This window comes from Pseudorca crassidens, chromosome 13, assembly GCF_039906515.1.
Source record: "Pseudorca crassidens isolate mPseCra1 chromosome 13, mPseCra1.hap1, whole genome shotgun sequence".
NCBI classification, from domain to species: Eukaryota; Metazoa; Chordata; class Mammalia; order Artiodactyla; family Delphinidae; genus Pseudorca; species Pseudorca crassidens.
The window spans coordinates 16906733-16932643 of NC_090308.1; the positions used below are offsets into that span (position 1 = coordinate 16906733).

Consider the following 25911-nt stretch of genomic DNA (forward strand, 5'->3'; position numbering starts at 1 on the left):
TTAAATAAAAATACAGATCTGGGACTTCCCTGGTGGCGCAGTGGTTACGAATCCGCCTGCCAATGCTTGGGACACGGGTTTGAGCCCGGGTCTGGGAAGATCCCACATGCCGTGGAGCAACTAAGCCCGTGTGCCACAACTACTGAGCCTGTGCTCTAGAGCCTGCAAGCCACAACTACTGAGCCCACGTGACTAGAGCCCGTGCTCTGCTAAAAGAGAAGCCACCGCAATGAGAAGCCCACGCGCAGCAACAAAGACCCAACACAGCCAAAAATAAATAAAATTTAAAAAAAAAACAAAGAAAGCACTAAAAAAAAAAATACAGATCTGGGAGGCAATTTTTATGTCTGTGCCTCAGATATATGGGCAAAAGCTTTATTTTATACCACTGGGTAGCTTGTGACACTACAGAGTGTTACAATATAGGTTACAATGAGATCCTTCTTAGAATACCTGTTACCTCTAATGTGATGTAGTTGTTTATTACCTCATAAGAGTTCCGTTTACTATGGAATGTGAATTTTTGTGCAGCTTCTAATTTAGATTGTCCTAGAGAGAAAAGGTAATGGTAGTAATATGGTTCCTTGGTTTACAGGAAGGTATGCGTCTTGTCTCAAGAGAACCGACTGAGAACTTAAAGAACTTTCTGAGATTAAACAACAACAACAACAACTATTCTAGAACACAAGTGATCTCTTTTGTGATTTGAACATGCAAGCATTAAAAATATAACCATGAGCACTGCTTTCCACAACACTGCCTTTTTCTTATAACAAAAGCACACTCACCTCGTTATTTTATCCGTTTCTCATGGTGAGTACTCATTGGGACCACTCTACAAAACACTCTCTACCAGAGATGTGTTCACGACCTCCAACTGACATACACCAGGAGGTTTTCCAAAGACATCTTCCTGATGGGAGAAGTAGCAGTACTGGTTTCAGGCTAAGGGTGTGTTCTGTTACGGCCTGTGGTGAAAGTGACTCTGCAAGGGACCAGACTTGGTCATTTGATACGTGCTTCACGACCTGCCTCCAGGAGTTCAACTTTATTGAAAGCACAGGGAATCACCTTCTGCCGTCTGGCTTTAAATACAGATAGTAGTTTTTAAGGACAATCTTGAAGTCACTTAGGTAGGAAATTTCTTAGCTAGCCCCAAGGCGACGTTGGTATAAAAATTCCTCCCTTCTCTTATGCTCTTATTCTTCTCTTAATTCTCTTATTAGAACATTGATGGCAATTTTCATAGCGTTTTCTGACATTTTAAAGAAAACAAAAGCAAACTTGAGAGTTCATTTAAGCAAAAATTAAAACTGGAGAATGTTTAAGTTCAATATTGCTATTCACACAATACTATCTTCTAACAACTCTTACTAATTGGGTATACAGTTAATAATCGTTGGCCTCTACAAGGTACAAGTCACCATGAGGCACCAGGTATTGTGGCAAATGCTCTGAAGGATACAGGGATGCAATTAAAGCCAGCCATCTTGGTGCTTATAATCTGGTAGAAGGGATGAGACAAGGACATGAATAATAATAAAAGGTAGGAAAGAACAGATATCATATGAAAAGTATCATAAAACTGCAACAGTAATTCAGAAGGACAAGTGTCACTTGCCTTAGGGAACCAATGAAAACACTGCAGAGATGGCATTGGAGCAGGATGCAGTGACACGTGGAGGGAAAATGACTGTCTAGGCACAAGAAATGGGGTAGAAGGGAGGCAGAGACTGTTTTCCTTCACAACAAATCTCTTGAAATTATGCGATAATGAATGTACTTCATAATAATAAAAGCTAAGGGAGTACCTTACACCATATACAATAAATAACTCAAAATGGGTCAAAGACCTTAAATATAAGAGCTGAAACTATAAAACTCTTAGAAGAAAACATAGGGGAACATCGTTTTGGCAATGACTTCTCGGATATGACATCAAAAGCACAGGCAACAAAAGAAGAATTAGATAAATTGAACTTCATCAAAATTATAAATTTTTTTATACACTGTTATATATAAAATCAACAAGGACCTACTGTACAGCACAAGGAACTCTACTCAATACTCTCTAGTAACCTATATGGGAAAAGAATCTGAAAAATAATAGATGTATGTATAACTGAACCACTTTGCTGTACATCTGAAACTAACACAACATTGTAAATCAACTATACTGAAATATAAAATAAAAATTAAAAAAACAAAACTTTTGTTCATCAAAGGACACTATTAACAGTGTAAAAAGGCAACCCAGGGAATGGGAGAAAATCATATATTTATTTGATAAGGGATTAATATCCAGAATACATAAAGAACTCCTACAACACAACAACAAAAGCTACCCAATTTGAAAATGGGGGAAAAAAATGACAAAACAAAAAAACTTGAACAGACATTTCTCTTAAGAAAATATACAGATGGCCAAAAAGCATATGAAAAGATGCTCACCATCACTAATCATTAGGGAGATACAAATCAAAACCACAGTAAGGCATCACTTCACAGCCATTAGAATGGTTACTATTTTTTAAAAAAGGAAAGAAAGAAACAAAAGAATGAGCATCGGCAAGGATATGAAGAAACTGGAACCTTTGTACACTGTTGGTGGGAATGTAAACAGTATGGAGATTCCCCCCAAAATTAAAAATAGAATTACCATATGTTCCAGGAATTCCACTTCTGGGTATATACCCCCAAAGAATTGAAAGCAGAGACTCAGAGAGTTAATTGTACACCCATGTTCACAGCAGCACTATTCTCAATAGCCAAATGGTGGAAGCAATTCAACTGTCTATTGATGGATGGATGGATAAATGGATAAACAAAATGTGGTAAATACATACAATGGAATATTATTCAGTGTTAAAAAGGAAGGGAGACTTCCCTGGTGGTCCAGTGGTAAAGAATCCGCCTTACAATGCAGGGGATGCGGGTTCAATCCCTCGTCAAGGAACTAAGATCCCACATGCCTAGGGCAACTAAGCCGGCGCGCCACAACTACTGAGCTCGCGTGTCTCAACTAGAAAGCCCCCGTGCCACAAACTACAGAGCCCACACGCTCTGGAGCCCACGCATCACAGCTAGAGAAGAAAAAACCCACACGCCTCAACTAGAGAGAAGCCCTCACGACGCAACGAAGATCCCACAGGCCACAACGAAAGATCTCATGTGCCGCAACTATGACCTGACGCAGCCAAAAATAAGTAAAATAAATAAAAGCATAATAAATAAATCTTTAAGAAAAAAACAAAAAAAAGGAAGGAAATTCTGACACATGCTGCTACATGGGAAAACCTTGAGGAAACTATACTAAGTGAAATAAGCCTGTCCCAAAAGAACAAATACTATATAATTCCACTAACGTGAGATGGTTAAGAGAGGCCAAATCCATAAAGACAGAAAGGAGAATGGTTGCCAGGAGCTCAGGGGAGCAGGGAGTGGGGAGCTATTGTTTAGCAGGACTCAGGTTTCAGTTTTGCAGGATGAAGAGTTCTGTCGATGGGTGGTGATGAGAGCACAGTGAGAATATATTTAAAACCACTGAAATGTACACTTAAAAATGGTTAGGATGGCAATTTTTTTTTTTTTTTTTTTTTTTTTTGCGGTACACGGGCCTCTCACTGTTGTGGCCCCTCCCGTTGCGGAGCACAGGCTCCGGATGCGCAGGCTCAGCGGCCATGGCTCACGGGCCCAGCCACTCCGCGGCATGTGGGATCTTCCCGGACCGGGGCACGAACCTGTGTCCCCTGCATCGGCAGGCGGACTCTCAACCACTGCGCCACCAGGGAAGCCCAGGATGGCAAATTTTATGTTATGCGTATTTTACTAGAGTCTTTAAAGAAATAATTTTTTGAACTGAAAAAAAAAAAAAAAGCTAAATCAAACTAAAACAAGTTCAACCCTCCTTACTGACCCTCTTGCAATGAACAACGCCTTCCTAGACCTGAGAAGGGCCTGCCACCCCCCGCCCTCAGATTCTCCCTGCTCCTCTTTGCCTTCCGGCCAATTCCCTAGGGCCAGATCCTTCCTGGACTACCTGGATTCCTATTCCAACCTCTTGGCACTCAAGCTCCACAGGTCACCCGTAAGTTGTCCTAGAAGAAGACGTACATATGTTGGCTGTCTCTCTGCTAGGTGCTGATGGACAAGACAGCATTCTCTCTAAGCTTGAGCACTGAATTTAGAAATCTGTATACAAACAGTAACACACATAACAACAAACTAAAATAACACATACCAATTGCATTTATTTATAACTTCTTTTTCAACTCTTGCAGTTCAGAAACAGATTTCACTCCCATCAGTGAGGGCTGCACTGGAGCTCCTAACAACGTCCTTCAGAGGTATTCTTTGAGGTGCATATGGTGAGAATTCCCACCAAAAGAAACAGGCAAACAAACACAAGCATTGCTGAACAAATTCTTATCTGACTAAAATGCTGGCTTGTGTTCAAAGTTTGCTTTTCCTTAGGTCAGACCAGGTGACTGGCACCCAGTAATGAGAAACATGCCCATCTGGCCTGTTCTACAGCCCTGCCCCTGCTTCATTCCCATCCTCAAGTCAGTGTGACATGGGCGTAAACACACCTCCACCTGGAGCAAACGGCTCTAGATTCTCCATTGCTTTGGCGGCCACCGCCCAGCGCAAGATGGGTTGGGTTCCAAGGATTATCTTGTCAGTTTCTCTTTTGAGGGTTCTTTTTTTTTTGAGGTAACAAAACTGAGCTTTAATCTTAGCAAAACTGGACACATCCCAAGGTCAGGCCACCCAGTCCAGTTTTTCTCAGGATGTGCTGGGATACAGATGCAGAGCGTACTCGCCAGCGTAACAAGTTTCTATGGGAAAATGGAGTCCAAGATGAATTCACCCCCAGGGGAGTGAGGGAGGGTGCACAGCCTCAAGGTGTCACTGGTGGCCATTTTCACCTGGGCAGTGAAGGTCCAGGGGTGACGATGGGCTGCAGGTGGATGGCGGACCAGGTGGTGAGAGGAAGGGATAAAGGCAGGAGCAGGTGAGTGAGGAGGGGGTGGGAACGCTGAGGAGCAGATGCGGAGGAAAGGTAGCGGGTGGGCGCGAGAGTTCCTTGGCATCTTGCACTCTCAGCCCTGCTGCAAACCAGCCCTGAAGTAGAACAGCGGGGGGGTGGGTGGGAATTGGGGCCGAATCTCCTGTTCTCCTCGTGCCCCTGAACCAAGTACTACCAACGTAGGGGTGGGGGCATGAAGAGGTGCGGGCAGAAGGGGCATCTTCTCTGGTCTTCTTCGTCCCTGCTTGTCCCTCTCTAGGGACAAGATGTTTTCTACAACCGTGGTCATCATTATCTGCTGATGTTCTCTCTCTCTCTCCCTCCCCCACCCCACTCTCACACACACACACATGCACACACACACGTAAACACTCACCCACACATGACCCCAGGGTGATCTCAGGCAGGAGGTGAGGACTACAATGCCAGGGCCAAAGGGACAGGCAGGCCTATGAGAGGGGCCTCCCTGTGCCCCATTTTCAGGGTATGCAGCACCAAGAGGAAAAGAGAGGGGGAGGAGAGACAAGAAGCAGGAGGAGTGACCCCGCATTTGAGCATCTGCTCATTGGCAGGAAGGCCTGTAAACTAGGGGCTTTTGGTCCAGCTATGCTATGGACAGAATCAACCGTCTGCTCCAAGTCTACGAAGAGCTAGTGTTGGTTCATTCCTGGGTCCTCACCCAAGCTTCCAACACTTGCCTTATTACTGGTTCCCTGTCCACTATTCTGCAGTTCCATGTGACCATACAACAGGCTCTCACTCGCGGAGGGAGGGAGGGAGGGAGGGAGGAAGGGCAAGCTGCTGCCTTGAAGAGGTACGGACCTCACAAGCAATACACAGTGGGGGAGGTGAGGGTGCTAGGAAGTCAGTTTGGAAAAGATGCCGGTACCAAATGCACTTTTCTATTGTATCCAGTTTTTACAAAGATCATCCTCATTGGACCCTGGGTTTTCACATTTGGATATCCATTTTAGGACAGCAGCCTATCCCTTAGAACCATACTAAAATACAGGTTTACATAAGCAAATTTTAAAGCAGGAAAAGACTTTTTTTTATCATCAAATATACTTTCATTGGGAGCCTTTTCTCCTCTAATCAGAAGTTTGAACCTGTTAACATATTTTATGTTTTTATTAGTCAATGGATTCATTCTTGTAATAAAGGCACTTTTTCCCAGAATTATACTTTCCAAAATTTACTGCTTTAAAAACTTTCTTATTTATGCTTATTTTAAACACTAAGAGTAATAAGAAAGCCTCACTTTTTGAGGATAGAAATTCAAAGATGTTCAAAATGCCATTGTCATTGTCATTCATTTCACAGCTATTTATTGATCATCTAGTACATGCTGGGAACTCTTCTAGCCACAGAAATGCAGTAGTGAAGAATGTATTTATTATACATTCACTACAGAAAGGTGAAAGACAGAACACGAAGTACTGTGGGATTCTGAAGTAGACTGGTACAGACTGCACAACCTTGGGAATACACTAAAACCAGGGAACTGTACACTTAAAAGAGTGAGTTTTATGGTATGTGAATTACATCTCAAAAAAAAAATCATTTTACAAAGCCCTATGGGAGTGTTCTGAAGGGAGATAATATGTGCTTTCACATGTTAGGTATTCAATAAACGCTTCACAAAGAACACAATCAGTTGTGGTATTTAATTAAAAGAAGATTCCTACTTGAAAAAAATATATATATATAATCTTGGTTATTACTGTAGTCAGCATTATCATTCTAACTATAAGTGCCCTTATAAGTCCAGCCCTGTTAAATTCATCCAAACCTTAGCTGTTTCCTTGTGTTGATCCAGGTTATGGCACAGAATAAGCTGAGCAATTGTACAAGTTCTTGTCCAATTACTCAGAAACCAGCCTCGTGCTTGATTTGAGGTTGTAGAGTCCCGACCCTAGCGTGAGGCACCTGCTCCTCCAGACCAGTTCAGCTAAGCTTTCCAACCAAAAGCATCACCACCTTTACCTTTTCTATTGTCCTAATGCTTAACGCATCTCCAGGTGAACGGATGGATACTAGAATTTGCTGTAAGCAGATCTCTATGTATCACCCACTTATGAATATGACTAACAGAATCTTATCCTTGGATGTCTTGTTCTATTGCAACATGAACTTCCTGAAATGAGGCTTATATTTTCTGTGACTAAAAACTCCTCCATGACACCACCTACGTTACTGAGACACGCCAGAAAAGCACTAAATATTGTTTTTACTTGGCTGTTTTTACCAGTTCCCTGTATTCACGTTCAGGAAGAATAATACGTACCATCATTTAGCTGCCTCTAGAATAGTTATCACATAATACGCTAAAATTACAATATTTAGAACCCTGTAATATTCTGTTAAACTACATTTTCAAGAAAAGGATACAGGTAAAACAGCAAAATGTTTTATTTTACTTTATTTACTTTCTTTATTATTTTACCTTTCACGTTATTTTACCTTCTTTAATGGAATTGTTGAAACGTCTATTACCCCTTGTGTTCTGTAACAATGTAGGGAATATAATTTAACAGATACTTTTTAATTTACAAGGTTTTTGGCCCCTCTTCTAAATAGTCCAGACTGTCGAGATTCTTGAGTTCTGTTTACTTTTTAAATGTTCTGTGTCTCCATCTGTGAACATTTCCTACCACTATCAGATGACCGTCTCTAGCAATGAGTCAACCCTCTTTTAATTTACGGCTTCTAATCTGTCGTAGGTAAAACATCACGTACGTTCATTTGTGAGTGTCACGTACGTTCATTTGTGAGTGTGTATTTGTGTGTATGTAAAGAGAGAAAAAAGAGATGAAGAAGTAAAGAATGAACAAATAGAAAATTGGAAATTCCAGGAAGCTACTTAAAACCCAACTGTTTAGAATTGTTATCCTTGGTAAGTATTAGGAGACTTTAAACTTCTACTTTAAGGAATTTTTGTGAGGTTTTCTTTAAAAAAAAATTTATAATGAGTGTATTATTGTAATTTGTATAATAAAAATTACTTTATATTATATTATTGTTTATAATATCACACATTTAAATTATATTACCCAAACACTTAAAGTAATCTGTAAATCAAGATTTACTCCCTGGGGAGGAGTGGGGGAGGAGGAGGTGGGGGGGGTGAGGAGGCGGGGAGGAGAAGGAGGCAGGGAGGGGGGAGGACGAGGGGGGGAGAGGGGGAAGAGGGGGGGAGGGCTGCTTTGGGAGGAATCTCCTGAGAATAAAAATGCAAGGTTAGTGGGTGGCCTGGGGGGGTGGGGTTCAGAGATTTTGCTCTGACCTCCTGGTTTCAAATTCCATCTCTGATACCTACCAGCTATTAGATTTTTAATAAGTCCTACTTACTTAGTATTCCTATTATAAATAATACTTTATTCACTGAGCCCTAGCATGTACCCAGGAACTCTTCCTGGTGCTTTACAAACATTATCTTATTTAACCTTTACAACATCTGATGAAGCAGCCCTGTCATCCCCATCTGGCAGTGCCCAAACCGAGGTTCCAGGCAGGTCCCAAGCAGTAAATGTCCAGACAGGTGGGCGACGCAGCTTCCCTACCAAGTTATTTGATCTCTCTTTGGGAGCATTATTTTCTGCCTCTGCCCAACTGAAATCATAAGATTACTAATACCCATCTCATATGGATATTAAAACTAAATAAGGTAGTACATGTGGATGTCTCATAAACTCCAATGTACTTTTTACTTTTATTTTTTAATTTTATTTTACTATTTTTAAATTTTATTTATTTAATTAATTTATTTTTGGCTACATTGGGTTTTCATTGCTGTGCACGGGCTTTCTGTAGTTGCAGCGAGTGGGGGCTACTCTTCGTTGCGGTGCGCGGGCTTCTCATTGTGGTGGCTTCTCTTGTTGCAGGGCACGGGCTCTAGACGCGTGGGCTTCAGTAGTTGTGGCACATGGGCTCAGTAGTTGTGGCTCGTGGGTTCTAGAACGCAGGCACAGTAGTTGTGGTGCACAGGCTTAGTTGCTCCGTGGCATGTGGGATCTTCCCGGACCAGGGCTCGAACCCGTGTCCCCTGCACTGGCAGGTGGATTCTTAACCACTGTGCCACCAGGGAAGCCCCCAATGTACTTTTAAAATGTCATTATTACAATAATTATCAGCATCGTTGTTATGGCCTCCTCACACTTTACCCTTCCTTTCTAGTTACTGGCAGTATTTTAGGTACTGAGTTTTACGTATGTTAGGCTATACTGGTGATCAACGATACAAAATAGCTTCATTGATAATTATCAGAAAATCACCAGCATTTAAAAGATTCATTAGAAACACTAAATGGTGAGTTTTTACTTAAGCTAAAATTCTCCTTTAGAAAGAAAGTTTTAATCTTCATGAGTCAAGTAACTGACTCCAATGAAGAATTCAGATAAAATATCAAAACAGATTCCAAAAGATGAAAGAGATCAAAGGAGTATCTTGGAGAAGTGAAACCCACACCCCAAGGAGAAAGGATATCCACACACAAACAAAAATACCCTTTGAAATCACAGCTGGAAATCTGTCTTCCTCTTGGCATCTTTGTTAAGAAGCCATGTCTCTGTTATCGCACACATTAAAAAATAACATACACTCCCACAAACACATCCAGATGTTCACGAATATTCATGATGTGCTTCCAGTCTGGTTTGGACATGCCCTTGATTTATTTTTGATTAAGTTCCATCAGCTTCTGCTGGGGTCCATGAGATGGATGACATTGCTGTAGCACAAATTTTGAACATCTTCATATTCTAAATAATTGCAGAAGGTCTCTCAAACTATCCCTTAGAAATAAATGATTTATGCACAAACCTCAGAATAACCAAAGACAGAGAAATTGGTTTACTCCTGAACCCAAATTCTAAGACCACTTCTACAGTTGATCAATTAAGCCTCCACTTCTAAAACAAAGGTTGACATGGGGGATGGGGGGGAGGGCAAAAAACTAGAATCTGATGTCCTTTTTCAAGTAATACAGTGAGACTTGAAAGGAAAGGCAACAGACATGCTCTGAAGTTACTAAGATGTATTTTCCAGTCACCAAGTTACTCTGTGTCCTTCCAAACACCAAATGGTTGAAAAGCCAGAAAGACCAACTGAACCAACTGCATAGAACAAAGTAGCTCAACATTTTACCATCTTGCTTTCTTCCATTTGAAATAAAATTCTCGAAACTTCCAAATGGAAAAAAAAAAAAAAAAGGCAGCTCCAAATCAAAAACTACTGCTGAAACCGGTGTAATAATCTTCTCAAAACAGGTGGCCAGAGAAAGGTCCAGTCAATATACTTGGTGTTCCGGAGCCCAGTTCTTTCTGTCCTTAGTCATTTCAGTTGGTTCACAGGAGCTGTGGTGAGAGATCCCCCTAATATATGGACCTAGTCTAGGGCATTCCCTGGCAGTCCAGTGGTTAGGGCTTGGCACTCTCACTTCCGGGGCCCAGGTTCAGTCCCAGGTTGGAGAACTAAGATCCCGCAGTGGCTAAAAACAAATAAAATAAAATAAAATACGGACCTAGTCTACAGCCATACCACCCTGATCACGCCCCACCTTATCTGATAAAATGTGGACCTATACGGTCAGAAGGCCAACGTGAGGTGTGTGTTCTGACACCAGAGAAGGCTCAACACTCTGCTCCAGGTGACCTCCTGTCCGGGGCCTGCTCACATCTGCGTAATCCCATTCCAGACCCAACCCTTGCCATTTCAACCAAGCTGGGCCTTGGAGGACAGGAGGATCAACCACTTGGCCTGGGCCACTCAGCCTCCGCCGAGGATCTCAAACTTAGACCTTTGACAATAACAAAAAACACTGTAGATACAGCTACAGAAACCCATTCTTAGGGCCTGAAAATAAGGAAACATTCATCACACTCCTTTACCTTTTGTCTCAAGACCATACTGCCTCTAGTGTGCCACAAATTAGCATGTTTAAGTAGCCTATAATTAGCTTGTGATTAGCATAAATAAATTACACTGTAATCTTCCGCGTTAAAAGTGTTTAATTGTTAAATGTAGACATTGAGCTCACACTATACTTTTGGTGACCTGGTTTTAATATTCCAGGGCTCCAAAATGCGCCTGGCCTGGGCCTCACTTAACTTTGAAAGGTCCCGATTCCAAAAACAGGGACACCCCTTTCCCCTCCAAGCCCAGACTCTGCCATCAAAACGTGGCCTCTTTAATTTCTTGGCTTTTTTCCCCAATTACTGTCAATTTGATTAACATCTAGGAATGCTCTCTGTTGGATGTAAATGAAAACAGCTACAAAGCTCAGACTTTTTTCCCTTCCGGGCAAGCATTTATACTTTGAGCAGAATGCCATTTTGGTGTTTAACCCCCCGGGCACACTGTGTTTATAAATGCAAACAAACAAAAATCAGTCATTGCTGAATGCTCAGGGGCAAGACCAGAAAAAGAAGCTGATGTTGTTGATTCCTATTCGAAAAGTCTGATGAAGACGGCTCAACCACTCTATCACACATAGCGCATCTCATCCGTCCGTCTCCACAATGGTAGGAGCCGTCTACAAAGGTCTCTAAGTTTAAGAGGATGGAAGCATACCTAAATTGATCCTAAGTATAATAAAAATCTTCTTAATTATGAGAGGTACGGGATGCCAAGATCAAATCTGGCAGCCCAGAGACCTATTCATATTTATGTCCATGTTAACGTGGTGCAACGAACAAAACAATGCTAAGTTGGGACTGGGCATTTGACTACAAATGGGACTTTGTCTGAGGAGCCCAAGCAGAGAACTGTATTACCACCCGGCTTAAGACATAAAGCCTCAGTGTATTTTGACATCAAGCGTGTAAATCCCACAGCAGAATGTGGTTCAGACTCAACTGTCTAAGGCCCATGTTTCTGACTGCAATCTGCAAATCAACAGTAGCCCAAAGCTAGCAAATAATGTCCATTAAGACAAAACGAAACAAAACAAAAGCAAATGCCCTGGTGCAACAGTTGGGCTTTAGCATTTAGCAGTTGAATATTCAAAGTCAGGACAATTTGCAACACAGCTCACATATTTATCCTGGGGGTGAGAATAAGAATTCAGGTAGCCTCCTGGGGCAGCCAGTGTTCCCTAAGCACTGAGGTGGAGGCAACCCTTATCTTTTCTTGAATATCTTTTCTTGAATATTCAGGTAGCTCAAAGGTACAGGAAACCTGTTTTCCAAAGGCTTTGCAGTCTCTAGCAAATAACAAAAGAAGAGCAGTCAATAAAACAAAACAGAACTCCCCACGGAGACTGGACTAGTCTGCATGACTGGGGAAAGCCACAAGGTCACCTTGGCCCAGCTGGTCAACTATTGCGAAATGGTAATTATTTTTGTTTTGTCTTGTGAATGGTGATGAATCAGAGCAACGTTCTATCTTTTTATATCATTAATGATCCAAGGGCCTGTGAAAGGACAGCATGTATCTTTTCTCTGCACACCTGTTTATGCCTTAGGTTCCAGCCCTAGTAAACTTCTCTCAGTGGCCCATAAAAGCCACATTTTCTCTCATTTTTGACCTTTTCACTAACTGTGACCTCTGCTTTAAATTACTCTGTACTGTCTACACCTCGCTCCCCAACCAGATTAATCTTCTGTGTTTCCTTACAGTTGAGCTTGGATATCACCTCCTCCAGGAAGCCTTCTTTGATTTTCCTAAACTGGGTCAGGGGCTCTCTTGTGTACTCCTGCAGGGCATTTTAATAGTCTGATTAGGGAATTCCCTGCCAGTCCAGTGGTTAGGAGTTGGCACTTTCACTGCTGTGGGCTGGGGTTTGATCCCTGATCAGGGGACTAAGATTTCACAAGCTGCGCAGTGTGGCCAAAAAAAAAAAAAAAAAAGTCTGCTTACTTGTCTAAAGCCCCCACTAAACTGTGACATCTTTGTGGATGGGGAACACATCTTTACCTGTATTTCTGGAATGACAACATCTCAGATGCTTGACGCTCATTTAATAGTTTTAAATAATTACATACACAAATGAATTCAACAAATACTTACTGAGCACCTATTATGTGCCATGCACTGTTCTCCATGCTGGAATACAGAAAGGACCAAAACAGACTGACAAAAATGCCTGTCCTCAAACTAGGATTTCCTGGGAAGGGATATGAGGGAACTTTGTGGGGTGTCCTGCATCATGCTGGGGTGTGGATAACATGCCTATATCCACTTGACAAAACTGGATAGCTAAGATGCAAGCATTTCAATATGTAAATTGTACCTCACAAAGAACTTTAAAAAAATAATAATTAAGCAGGCGTGAAGGGGCTTCCCTGGTGGTGCAGTGGTTAAGAATCCGCCTGCCAATGCAGGGGACACAGGTTCGAGCCCTGGTCCAGGAAGGTCCCACGTGCCGCGGAGCAACTAAGCCCATGTGCCACAACTACTGAGCCTGCGCTCTAGAACCCAAGAGCCACAACTACTGAGCCTGTGCTCTAGAGCCCGTGTTCCGCAATAAGAGAAGCCCGCGCACAGCAACGAATACCCAGTGCAGCCAGAAATAAATAAATAAAAATAAATAAATAAAAAAGCAGGCGTGAAGAGTAAAGATGAAGTGAGAATGGCAGGATGCTGGTAACTGTTGAAGCTGGGTAAGAGGCACAGGAAGTTTGTTATAGTATGCTGTTTATATATGTTTGATATTTCCCAAAATAAAAGCTAAAAGAAACCTCTGCACTCAGGTGAGTAAATATTAATGAAGTACAAATAACAGATACTCCTGCATCATGACAGGAGCTTTTGAACCAGGAATAGAAAGGAAGGAAGAGAAATGAACAGTTATAGGTCACTTACAATGAGGGACCAGGCATACTTATAGCAGTTTTCTCATTTAATCCTTGTAACAACTTTATATTTTTACCCCATTTTATAGATGGGGGAACTGAAGCTTAGAAAGGTTACACAACTTGCCAGTTATGTACAACAGCCAGAATTTGAACCCAAGTCTTCCTGACTCCCCCAGTCTCCTTCCATCATGTTTCTCACACCCTTTTGCCACTGCGACAATCGCCGAGGCCAGGACTCCAGCTTGGACGTGGGGTGGGAGTGGTAGGGTCTGAAGAAGCCCCAAGAATCACCCCTAGTCACACCAGACACCACTCTTACTGCCTCCTGTCTTTGTCCAGAATTATACCTCAAAAGATTAAATTACGAAAATTGCTAGGAACAATAATTATGCCCCAGAATCATTCCTACACCCTTGGCAATGGTTCTGATATCACATTTCTCTGTGATAATATGTAACAGTCTCAGTCCTCGAAGACCTGGGTGAGTCCTGCCTGGGCTCCTGGCTCTTGAGGCCCACACAGGTGTGTTAACAGTTTGGCACAAACTGTAAGTCACCTGTAAGTGGCACAGAGATCCTGTAAGTGGTGACTTCTCTGTCAAGACTGTGATACACCAACCACTGTACAAACTTGTTTCTGCCGACATCCAAGCAGACTCAGCCGCAAAGATGCCGAGGTAGCGGACATGGCCGGTAATAAGAGGCTGCCTTGCGTGTGTCCCTCTCCTGGCCACGGTGTCACTCTGACAGATGTCAGACTTAGCATCACTAGACATGGGCCCATTATGGACTTGGAAAGCTGCTGTCATTTCCAAGCGCAGCTTCTCACAGCCAAAAAAACACACAGTGCTCAGGGATGTGCCCAAATGTATGGAAATTTGGGCAACTTCCCTGCTGTTCCCAACCACTAATGTCCTAATCCCCAGCAGAGGCAATGGCTGTGGTCCAAACACACGGTTCCTTTAGGGCCCACTTGGTGCTAAATAGAAACTCTCATGACAGTTATAAATCTCAATCATAATCCATGCTTATGCTGTTGAATTTTCACCCATCTGTACTCTCTCTGTTACCTTCATCTAAACTAACTGGCCCCCAAAACACTTCATCAAGTAAGGGCTTTATTCCAGTCAGGGGCCAGGTGATTAGGTCCTAGAGAAGTAGTTTGATATCCAGTCCCAAATCAAAACCTTTTATTTTTCAGGGTTAAGTCAAGTATCTCTGTGGGCAGGGTGACTTTTTGGCTTGTCTGTTCTCCAGTTGACATGTAATTAGCTCTTAAGGACACTGCATTTTTGGACTTTTTAAAGCCAAACATCAATATCCAAATATCTATTCTGTCTATAGAACATTTCCTCAATCTCCCAAATTCACCCATAGGATGTGAAATGAAACAAACCCATAAAACCAATTTAAACCATCACCCCAAACTCTCTGCCCTCAAAGCTGTCTCTAATGACTTTTTCTACAGCAGATACAACAAACTTAATGCTATTGTTTTCCCTATAAATTGTTTTATGTTCCTAACATGTTACTATTTCCTCTTAGTGCTTTCGGTGGATTATTTCCTCTCCAAGTCATCTCATTTCTGCTTTTTTTTTTTTTTCCTTTCTGCTTTTTTTTTTTTTTTTCTTTTTTCCTTTTTGGCTGAGCTGCACCACATGCAGGATCTTAGTTCCCTGGCCAGGGATCAAACCCGTGCCCCCTGCAGGGGAAGCACAGAGTCCTAACCACTGAACCGCCAGGGAAGTCCCTCACTTCTGCTTTTGACAGGGCTGCCCACTAGCACAGAAAACAAGTATTAAGCTGCAGGTCCTCAGACCCCAAGCTGCCCCAAAAGCCTAGCATGCAAGAAGTTTGCCTACTTGTCTGAAGGCAGAATTCACAATCTAGAAATACAGGTAAATTCTGATGCAATAAAAAGTGGCGTTACGAAAAAAAAAAAAAGTAGCATTACGGACTGAAAGTTGCAGCTTTTCAAGAAAATAAGTTCCCATCAGGACTCAATCTGTGATGAGCTAACCACCGTGAGAGGGAACTTTCCCTAAGTCGCCAGTGTTGCAAGCATGGCCTCAATGATGACCTTAAACAACCTCTAACTTCTGGACTCCTGAGCCGTGTGAAGGACCAAGACCATCTAACTTGGTCTTCAATACTTGCCTGGAATCTCATAGAAAGGGAACTGAATACGCTGACTTGGGATCTTACTTGTCTCACTAACTACACTTTAAAGGATGAAGAGAGTTTCCAGCTAGCTCCCATCAATTGTATCCACCACCACATTCCTGCACCTTTGATGAGAAGTAATTTAGCTCATGCAGTGTTTTCTCCCCACACTGTCTTTTGCCAAAGCTCTGGAACAGAGCACACCAAATTAGGCCTCTCTGTCTAAATGGGAAGAAGTTATTTATTCCACTTCCAGGCAGGCTTCCTTTTCTACCAAGAAGCTGCTTTCCAACGTACCCAAACACTGTGGAATGACTATGGTAACCTCAACTCTTAACCAGCTAGAATGTGGGGAAGAGCAGTTGAGCATCGTATCAAGGATCACCTGTCAATTCACAGCCATCATTTCCTCGCATGGTGAAATGTCCAAGGAAGCCACAGAGTATCCTATTATTCAAGGTCGAAATTGCAACATTCAAGAACTCAGTGCAATAATGAAGTTGTTGTTTGGCTGCAACCTTGCCAAAAAAAAAAAGGCACTAACTGTGCCCCCACAGGAGAGCCTAATTAATTTTAACAGTCTTTTGCCACATGAGAATACTTTCTTAAAAGAAAGGAATAATGCCCCTCCCCACCCCCCCTCACACATGCCAGGGGACAAAGTTACAGGAAAGAAGCCCTTGGCAACAATGACGCCCATGTGCCTGCCTGGGCCAGGGCGTCAGGCTCCTGGAGTGATGGCTTTCTGCCCCCAACGGATGCTTCTCAGCCTTAATCGATTCCGTTATACTAACTCCTACCCATGTTGAACACTAAATCAGTGAACAAAAAGGAAAAAGGATCAATAGTTTTTTGACAGTTATGACATAAGAAATCTTCACGTGGACTGAGTTAAGGAAAGAAATGAAACTGCATAAGAGCACCAGCATCTTACTTAGAGTGGAAGTGAATGATGTCTACTTATGGAATATATAGCAGCGGTGCCTAAACCATTTGGTGGGTCCCTTATCCAATAGGTTTTTTCAAACATAAAAGGAATTTTTTTTTAATTTTTTTTGAGGAATCTTCATACTGTTTTTTTTTTTAATTAATTTATTTATTTTATATATATTTTTGCTGTGTTGGGTCTTCGTTTCTGTACGAGGGCTTTCTCTAGTTGCGGCGAGTGGGGGCCACTCTTCATCGCGGTGCGTGGGCCTCTCACTATCGCGGCCTCTCTCTTGTTGCGGAGCACAGGCTCCAGACGCGCAGGCTCAGTAGTTGTGGCGCACGGGCTTAGTTGCTCCGCGGCACGTGGGATCTTCCTGGACCAGGGCTTGAACCTGTGTCCCCTGCATTAGCTGGCGGATTCTCAACAACTGTGCCACCAGGGAAGCCCCAAAAGGAATTATTAATAAAAGAATTATCTGTTCCGAGTTACTAATTTTTTCATCTCTACTCGAAGTAGATTTATGGAAAATCACAAAATAAATAAGGATTCAATTGAATCAGTAGTTTTCAAACATTTTTTTAAAGGCAGAGGTACTGTTACTCAGAAAAGATCCACGTAGTCCCCTAATACATAAAAGATGCTTAAAAAGGAGCTGGTCCAGGGCTTCCCTGGTGGTGCTGTGGTTGAGAGTCCACATGCCGATGCAGGGGACACGGGTTCGTGCCCCGGTCCGGGAAGATCCCACATGCCGCGGAGCGGCCGGGCCCGTGAGCCATGGCTGCTGAGCCTGCGCTCCGCAACAGGAGAGGCCACAACAGTGAGAGGCCCGCATACAGCAAAAAAAAAAAAAAAAAAAAAGGAGCTGGTCCAGATAAGGAAACACGGAGTGTTGAGCCTTTTCTTCTGACTCTCATTCCTAAAATGGTCTTAAGGTCACCACAATGAAACAGAACAACTTGAGAAGCACTGAACCAAAATGAACCCAAGACCTATATAGCAAATTTAAATTAATAAATGCAGAAGTTTTGGTAAGATACTTTCTAGTAAATGTACAACATGGAAATACCAGCACACATATAGACTATATAGACCTAAACTCTGTATTTACTGTTTATCACATGGAACTTCAAATGTTCCACTAATCATACACATAGAAGTCTTTATAAAACAGCCAAATGAATTTCAATGCACCCGAGAGAAGAGTTGTGTCTTCCTTGGTTATCTTGGTAAAATCATGAAAAATGGTGATTTCAAAGAGGTCTTAGCAACATGGAATAACTATAATAAAATGTTAAGTAAAAAAGCAAGAATTACATTGCTGATGTAAAAATGCCCAGAAAAACACGGAACGGAGACTTGCTAAAACACCAATATGGTTATTGCTAGGTGAGAAATTAGGGTGGTTTCTTGTTCCTTTAAATTTTATTTTGTTGAAAACAAAAAGAAGAAAACAAAGAAGGAAGGAGACAAGGAAAGAACTAGCCGAGACCTCCTCCTTTGGGCTGAGAGTCATTAAAAATGTAGCGCATACCGGCCAACAGCAAAAACATCCTTTCCCCTTAAGCTAAAAAAAATTAAAATTCAAATGCAATCTTTTAATGAATACAAAAATTTGATCATTATTGCCCCAACTAATACTCATTCAGTCTGACAGCCACAGACCTGGGTTAATCCTTTGGGGATCTGAATTTTTTATCTCAAACTAGTGCAGCAGCCTGCAGAGTAATAACGCACGCACAACCGTGAGAGGGATGAAGGAGGGGATGCTGGACCAGAAGCAGCCCGGCTGGGCAGGAACACATTCCCAGTGCCCCACTCACCACATCCAGGTCCTGGGAAACCCGCCGTTTCCGCAGCTCCTCCATCCTCTCGCACACGTCGGAGAAACACGTATTGTAATAATCTGCATACTGTTGCGCCAGGTCATCGATGTTTCCCAGGGAGCCGTCCTGAGGGTGAGGAGGGCGGGGGACGAAACGGGAAGAGAACAAAGGCGATCAGTCCACCTGCAAACGCCCCACACCATCTAGTCTTCCTCTATGCAGCACTTATACTAATACCAGCTGGCATTTTTTCAGTGGTGGACGTGTGCCAGGCTAAATTTTACATGCGACATCACCTAATGCTGAGGACAGCCCTGGGACACAGGACCTATTTTCCTCAGTGTGTATAGATGGACAAACATCTACACACTCAAAAAAGCTGAGTGACAGCCCAAGGATTGCACGGCTACCAAGCAAAGAAGCCGGGCCTCCAACTCAGGACTGTCTGATGCCAAAGCCACGGTTTTAACCCACATCCCCGCATGCCTTGCAGGGCCAAGAAACCCCTGGGAAAGCCACTGTGTCAGTGCGAGGCACCCTAAAGCCCAGTCGGTGGCTGTATCAGAACCTCTGCGGAAGCGTCTGAGAAACCCAGATGCCAGGACACCACTCCTGGGAATTCTGATGGGAAGCTGAGAATTCAGAAGCCAACAGGGGATGCTGCATCTGGGACACACCTGAACCATGCCTCCCATGAGACCCTCAGCAAAGTGGGAACTCTTATTCCCTACATCATTCAAGTACAGAAGCAAGAGAACAAATTCAGCTAAATAAATAAGGAAACATGTCTGTCTCCACTGAGGGACGGGCCCGGAAGCTGCTCTGGAGCCCACACCCCCGAGTTCACATCCAGCTCTGCGGCCGCTTCTGGTTCGGCAGCCTCAAGCATGTTTCCTAATTTCTGGCAACGCTGGGATACCTCCCCGTGAGGAGTGATGAAGTAACGTGGCACTCTCGGAGCTTGGTCCTTCACGGTCCTCCCGGCACATAGTAAGTGCTCAATTTACTTAGCTAGTAATAGTCACTACAAATAATGTTTCAGATTGTAGTCTTCCTTTAGGGGGAACAGATTCCTAAATTCATGTTTGAACACATACACAGAGGATGACAGCAATGCTGTATACATTTGTAGGTTATGCCATTTTGTCTATTCATTCATTCATTCATTCCTTCAGAGAAGCAGCTCCCCTGCCCCTTTTCACCTCCCAACAAGGTCTTTCTTTGGTATGAATAAAAGACCCTACCAAGACAACCAAGGAAAATGATTTTACCAAGATAACCAAGGAAAACACAACTCTTAGACAACCGAAAAAGTGCACACACATTTTCCCTGTGACAGACCACTGGTCAGCCCTGTCTCATAGTTATGCCAGCACACCACCCTTGGTGCACATGTCTAAGACTGCAAAGCACACTTAGATGCAGACAGGCTTTGGGAATTAAAGAGATCTTCAGTGCTGGTGCTGAAATCTCTTCAGAATAGTCATCATGATCTCAAAGTTTGTTTCAAAGTTTGCAAACATCAAGTGTCAATCAAAACTGAAGATGAAACACCAATGAATGTTGAATTCTCATGCTTTAGATGTACTTCCTTTTTTAGAGTTTTTGTTTCTCTGCTATTTATACCGTACTGTTTCATTTAAATTTCCTTCACGCTAACTTCCTTTGTGCTATTGAAATAAAATTACAGTATATACAACAACAAAAAAAGAGTTCTTCGAAAGCCTTTCTGCTGGGACTTCCCTGGTGGCACAGTGGTTAAGAGTCTGTCTGCCAATGCAGGCGACACGGGTTCGAGCCCTGGTCCGGGAAGATCCCACCTGCCGCAGAGCAACTAAGCCCACGCACCGCAACTACTGAAGCCCGCACGCCTAGAGCCCGTGCTCCACAATAAGAGAAGTCACCGCAATGAGAAGCCCCTGCACCGCAATGAAGAGTAGCGCCCGCTCACCACAAGTACAGAAAGCCCACACGCAGCAGTGAAGACCCAATGCAGCCTAATTAATTAATTAATTAATTAATTATTAAAAAGCCTTTCTGCTAAAGATCTTAAGGCCCTGGTCAGGATACGTGGGTCAGAGCAAGTGACCATCTCTATCCCACTTCTGCATTCACCAATTTCACAAAACTGACCAAGTGGGGAAACAGAATTGAAAGAAATGATTTTTTTTAGAAAAGATTCTTCCTTTGTTACCAATAAAATGTTCTATGCTTGAGGTAATTGCCTCAAAGTCCCCAGTACAGAGCTAGGGATGGGAAGCTCTTTACAAGAACAGTAAGATGTTTGAACATGTCTGGGCAAAAGTCAGTCCCTCCCCTCTGAGACAACAGGCTGGATGGCCACAGTGGAGGTGGCAGGAGCTTACCCTCCCCCCAAAAAGGTTTGTCACGTTTCCAGTAGGGAAAATAAGGAGTCAAATGGAAGTCTGCTGCCAGCCTCCGAGGAAACGCACAGAGGGGATCAGCCTACCCGTCTTTGCTTTACTGCCTTTAGTAGAGGTGAGGCTCCTGACGAATTGCATCGTAAGTCGGATTACGATCCTGAGGTCTGCCCTGACTCGTCTCAGCTCAACAGCACATGCCCCATGGGCCACAACATGAAAATCTACAACCTCCTGACCGGTCTTCTTGTCTCCTTCCCCATTTGGCCTCATCTGCCTTGGATCCAGTCACCAAAGTGACCTTGCAAAACAGAGATCAGACCGGGTCTCTCTCCCCTAAGAATGGTCCGTGCCACACACATCACACATTCTACAAATAAACCCCCAACTTACCAGCCCGGTGGAGAAAGGGGCTGAGGCCTGCCGACGGGGAAGACCAGAGGAGCGAGAGAAGACAGGCAGCCCCTACAGTGGCTGCTCCGCCAGCCCCCATGCCACCCCCAACACCAAGAGAAAGTACTGGAAGAAGCTTTAGGAAAGAGCGAGGGCGGAAGGGCTGCTCCCATGGGAGCATCTGTTTCAGTCAACGACCAGGACTATGACAGCAAAGTGCCCAGCGTGGCAAGGGCTCCAGACCACCGCTGCCTCGGCCACCAACTTCTACTTTCTCGGACTAATCAAGGCCACCTGAAAAAATTATAAAAATGATCATTTATATAGCTTCGTTCAAATTGCTTTCTTTCCTTTCTCTCTCCTCTCTCATACATCCTAGGACACCTTCAGAGCCAACTGTTCACTTCACTTCTAAAGTTTCTAGGCTTCTGGTCAAACTTTTTTTCCTAACAGTGAAACAGTTTCATTCCCTACCCCTCACTCCCAATCACTCGGAACTCCCCAAATATTTGAGGGCCTGGGAAATATCTGTTGCTCATGAGGAAGAAAGCAACCAAAGGCAGCCAACATTTCACACCCTGCAATAACCCCTCCTCACTTGATGCTCAGCAAATAGTAATTTAGAACAGGGTGGCACGGCTGCCTCTATGTTTTTTCAAATCACTTTCCAGATGTTCAGTGAGTCCCCATAATTACCACTTTCATCAGTCTTGATCATTTAAATGCCAAGAAAGACAAAATAATTTTTTAAAGCATGTGTGTGTGTGTGTGTTTTTAAGTAGGTCTTGTCTGCTATGCACAGAAAGGAATTCTTTTCCATCCCAATCACATGGAACCGAGGAACCACTGATGATTTGCTCTTCACCCGCTCCAAGTCCATGCTTTTCCAGGACTGTCTGGAGACCCCTGCATCCTTTCTGTCCAACTTGTTCTTACTTGATATAGTACAAAGCTCTTCAGTAAAAATATTCACTTCTATTAAAATATTTGCAACATTAGTCTCTAGGGAATTTAAATAATGCAGTTGATGTTTTAATAGCACCACACCTCGTACATCTTTTTTTGGGGATGTGACGTTCATGTCTGATTGAACACCCCACAATGCTAATGCCAAGAGGCATTGATGTTACAAAATAAACTTCGAAATACGTAGTATGACTTTATAAATGTTGATATTTATTATAATAAATACATTAAAATACGTAAACAGATTCCTTTTTAAACTTTTTTTTCTTTTAAGGTGTTAAAAGTTTCTGCTGTAGAGTGTATTACTTGTCTAATCTGTTTCGTTTCTTATTTTCCCCCTTTGGTTCGCATGCATTAGGCTGAAGCAACATTAGCTCTGTGTTTAGGAACTCAGAAAAATCTTATTTCCTCAGAATAGCCTTTTTAAAGTAAATTGTGAAATTGTGTGACGCATAAACTTTTTTACAAGAATTTTCCCATCACTGTCTACCAAAAAAAAAGATACATGCAAATTCAAGCTCTCTTCCCGTTTCTTATTACAAAACCAGGTCACAGCATTTTTCCATATGACCATCCATTTCACTTAATATGAACTTAATTCAAATCTGGGCCCCACTACCAGTGTCAGCTCAATGGAAGACTACCTTGTATAACTTTCCCATGAAGCCACAGCACACACTTATACCAAACACACATCTTTTTTATACAACCTACATAAAAATATAGAGATAAGGGGCATTGTACCAACAACTCAGATCGGGTGAACTGCTGTTACAATGAAGGAGAAAAGAAACAGAGCATTGTTCTCTCAACAATTGACTTAATAGCATTTCTGAATTTTTATCCCAATGGACTTCTGTCTCTGGAAAATGTGAAAACTAAAAGCACTATGAAAACAGAGGCGTTTGTATCATTACTTTTTTGTTTTTGCTCTCTTCTTTCCCCAGATGTCATTTATGCTTTAGAATATCTTGACAAAGTTTAAGGGGAAAAAAAGAAAAAAACTTCTCTGAAAACACCAGGAGACACAATGTAATCTGTACTGCTGCATGCAGATTACATGCAAATGAATGGAAATGAACTCCTGGTCCTGCGATTTTATCTATCTATAAAGACAGAGCCCTAAGGGGAAACTCAATGTGTTGCTCTGAATCCCCAAAGTTGAGCGGAAGAAAGGGAACAAGACTCCTGGCTCATTTATTTCACACATCTCTACCTTTTCTGTCTATAATGGTAAGTACGTACATGATATATTTTATGAAATATAAATTATACGTTTTATTTCCACTGCTCACTATTGTTTGGGAGGGGGATGAAGATATATTCGTATATATAAATACTTGCATCAGCCCCCTATCCGATAAATCCACTAAAAGAAATCACTACAATAAAATAAAGCCTAACTGATTTCTTGAATGACTTCACAACGCGTTCTCACTCTTAATTAGCTTGTGTAAAGATTTTGAGGTGATAAACACTTCCAGCAACCTTTCAGGTGAAGCTGCTACTACCATAAACAAGACTTTAATTCCGGTTTCCTCGTTCAGCCTCACCGAACCCGTGAGATGTCAATGTTTGCACCTGCTCTGTCATCCCATCCTGCCATATCATTCTGGAGAAATTCATTGAATATGTAATAACTGATCTCAAATATATTTCCCTGAGGTATCTCTCTCAGCATTTCTGCAGATGGTTTGAGCTGAAATACAGTCTGTCTCAGGAAAGTTTTTTACACATAACAACCAAAAACATACACCAGAGGGACAAATCAAGTCATACTGGTGGTGAGAGAGGGCTCTGGGGGCACACCCACATGGCAGGAGGCTGGAGGAGGGCTGATTGCACATCTTCCACTCTCCTCCCTCCAAAACACCGAGAACCTGCCGGAGCCCACGTCTAACTCTTGCTTTGGCAAATACGATCTTGGTGCCCGTGGCCCCCACTATCATGCATCAGTGGTCTCCAGTTAACATAAATCCCTTCCTGAAGCATGAAGAACAGCCTCACAAGCTGCCAGTATTGGCGATCCCCTCCTTCCCAGCACTCTCTCAGCAGCTGCTTCCAAAGGCAGTGGTCTTCAGGGACTTCCCTGAATTAGAAGTCCCTGAAGTCCAGTGGTTAAGACTCCGCACTTCCACTGCAGGGGGCGAAGGTTCCATCCCTGGTTGGGGAAGTTCCACATGCTGCAAGGTGTGGTCAAAAAATAAATAAATAAAATTAAAAATTAAAAAAATAATAAAGGCGGGACTTCCCTGGTGGTCCAGTGGTAAAGAATCCGCCTTCCAATGCAGGGGACGTGGGTTCAATCCCTGATCAGGGAACTGGGATCCCTTCCCACATGCCACGGGGCAACTAAGCCCGCGCACCACAACTACTGAACTCACGCACCTCAATGAGAGAGCCCGCTGGCCGCAAATTACAGAGCCCAGGCAAATCCACATCTGCTTCTCATCAACTCCAACCTTGACGCCATCGGTGACCTACAAGAGAAGCTGGAGTTCTTCAGATGGCTCAGGACGCCCAGAAGATGACGGAGACCTGGCAGGACCTGGACTCGCTGGGGGTCCGGGCACCACTTCACACTAGCAAAAGGCAGATCAGTGACACCACAGGGGAGCCACCACAGTGCCCATGCCCTCCACTAACCTTCAGAGTCTGAAAAGTATGGCTACCGCTGATTCACTTCTGACTTCTGGATTGACACAGTCCTAAGTCACCACACAGTCCTAAGACATTCTGTGACATTTGAGACCAGCATTTGTTTAGACAACATTGCATAGCACAGAAGAGTACAGAATAGAACAGGAAATGCTGGCATACATCCCATGGAGAAACAGGACTGTTTCCTGCAACATTTTTTTCAGTTATGTGTGTGTATAACTGTACCGAATCACAATGTAAAATACATCTTCCAGTGAATCTGTGGCCAAAAGTTTGAAAGTCATTGGTGGAGTCTGTCTCTCGGGCTGCACCCTAGGGGTCCTCCCACTTTCGAGTCCGTTCTAGAGCTCCGTGCACATGGGTCTCCTCGGGACTCTCTCCCTCCTCCTCAGCTTACCCCTAAATGCAGATGCTCCCCAAAGGTTCTCCCTGTGTTCTCTTCTTGTGGTCCCTGTTCTCCTGGGGGAAATCTCATCTGTGGTTGAACTGATTTAAAGCCACAACAGAAGCATTTTTTCCTTCTCCTCTTCCACCCTCAGGCTCAGGGCAGCCTGCTTGACCCCAGGATACGAAAAGCCTGAGATCTTTAGCAAAAAATGTTATTACCAAAATCTTATGCATGAACTAGTTATCCCTAATTATCTGCTGGGAAGGGATGTGAACAGCGTGGTTTAAATACGAACAAACTCAGTTTACAAGCCATGGAGAGGAGTAGCTACAACAAAATGGAATGAAAAGGCCTCCTCGTGGGGAGAGTGTGTGCTGGCATC

At 43.1% G+C, this 25911-nt stretch overlaps 1 protein-coding gene across 10 annotated transcripts in view; it reads right to left on the bottom strand.

The window, feature by feature from the left end:
• SASH1 (SAM and SH3 domain containing 1) overlaps positions 1-25911 on the bottom strand; it is a 335989-nt gene that overhangs the window by 128037 nt on the left and 182041 nt on the right. For 7 of the 10 annotated variants that reach the window (XM_067701818.1, XM_067701817.1, XM_067701816.1 and 4 more), the window contains exon 2: positions 18738-18866. The exons of 1 other annotated variant lie outside the window; for it this stretch is intronic. In XM_067701818.1, the coding sequence (XP_067557919.1) occupies positions 18738-18866 (129 nt within the window). Of the gene's footprint in view, positions 1-18737; positions 18867-24868; positions 24961-25911 lie in introns of all 10 variants that reach the window. 2 more of the 10 variants (XM_067701819.1, XM_067701820.1) reach the window with 1 other exon arrangement.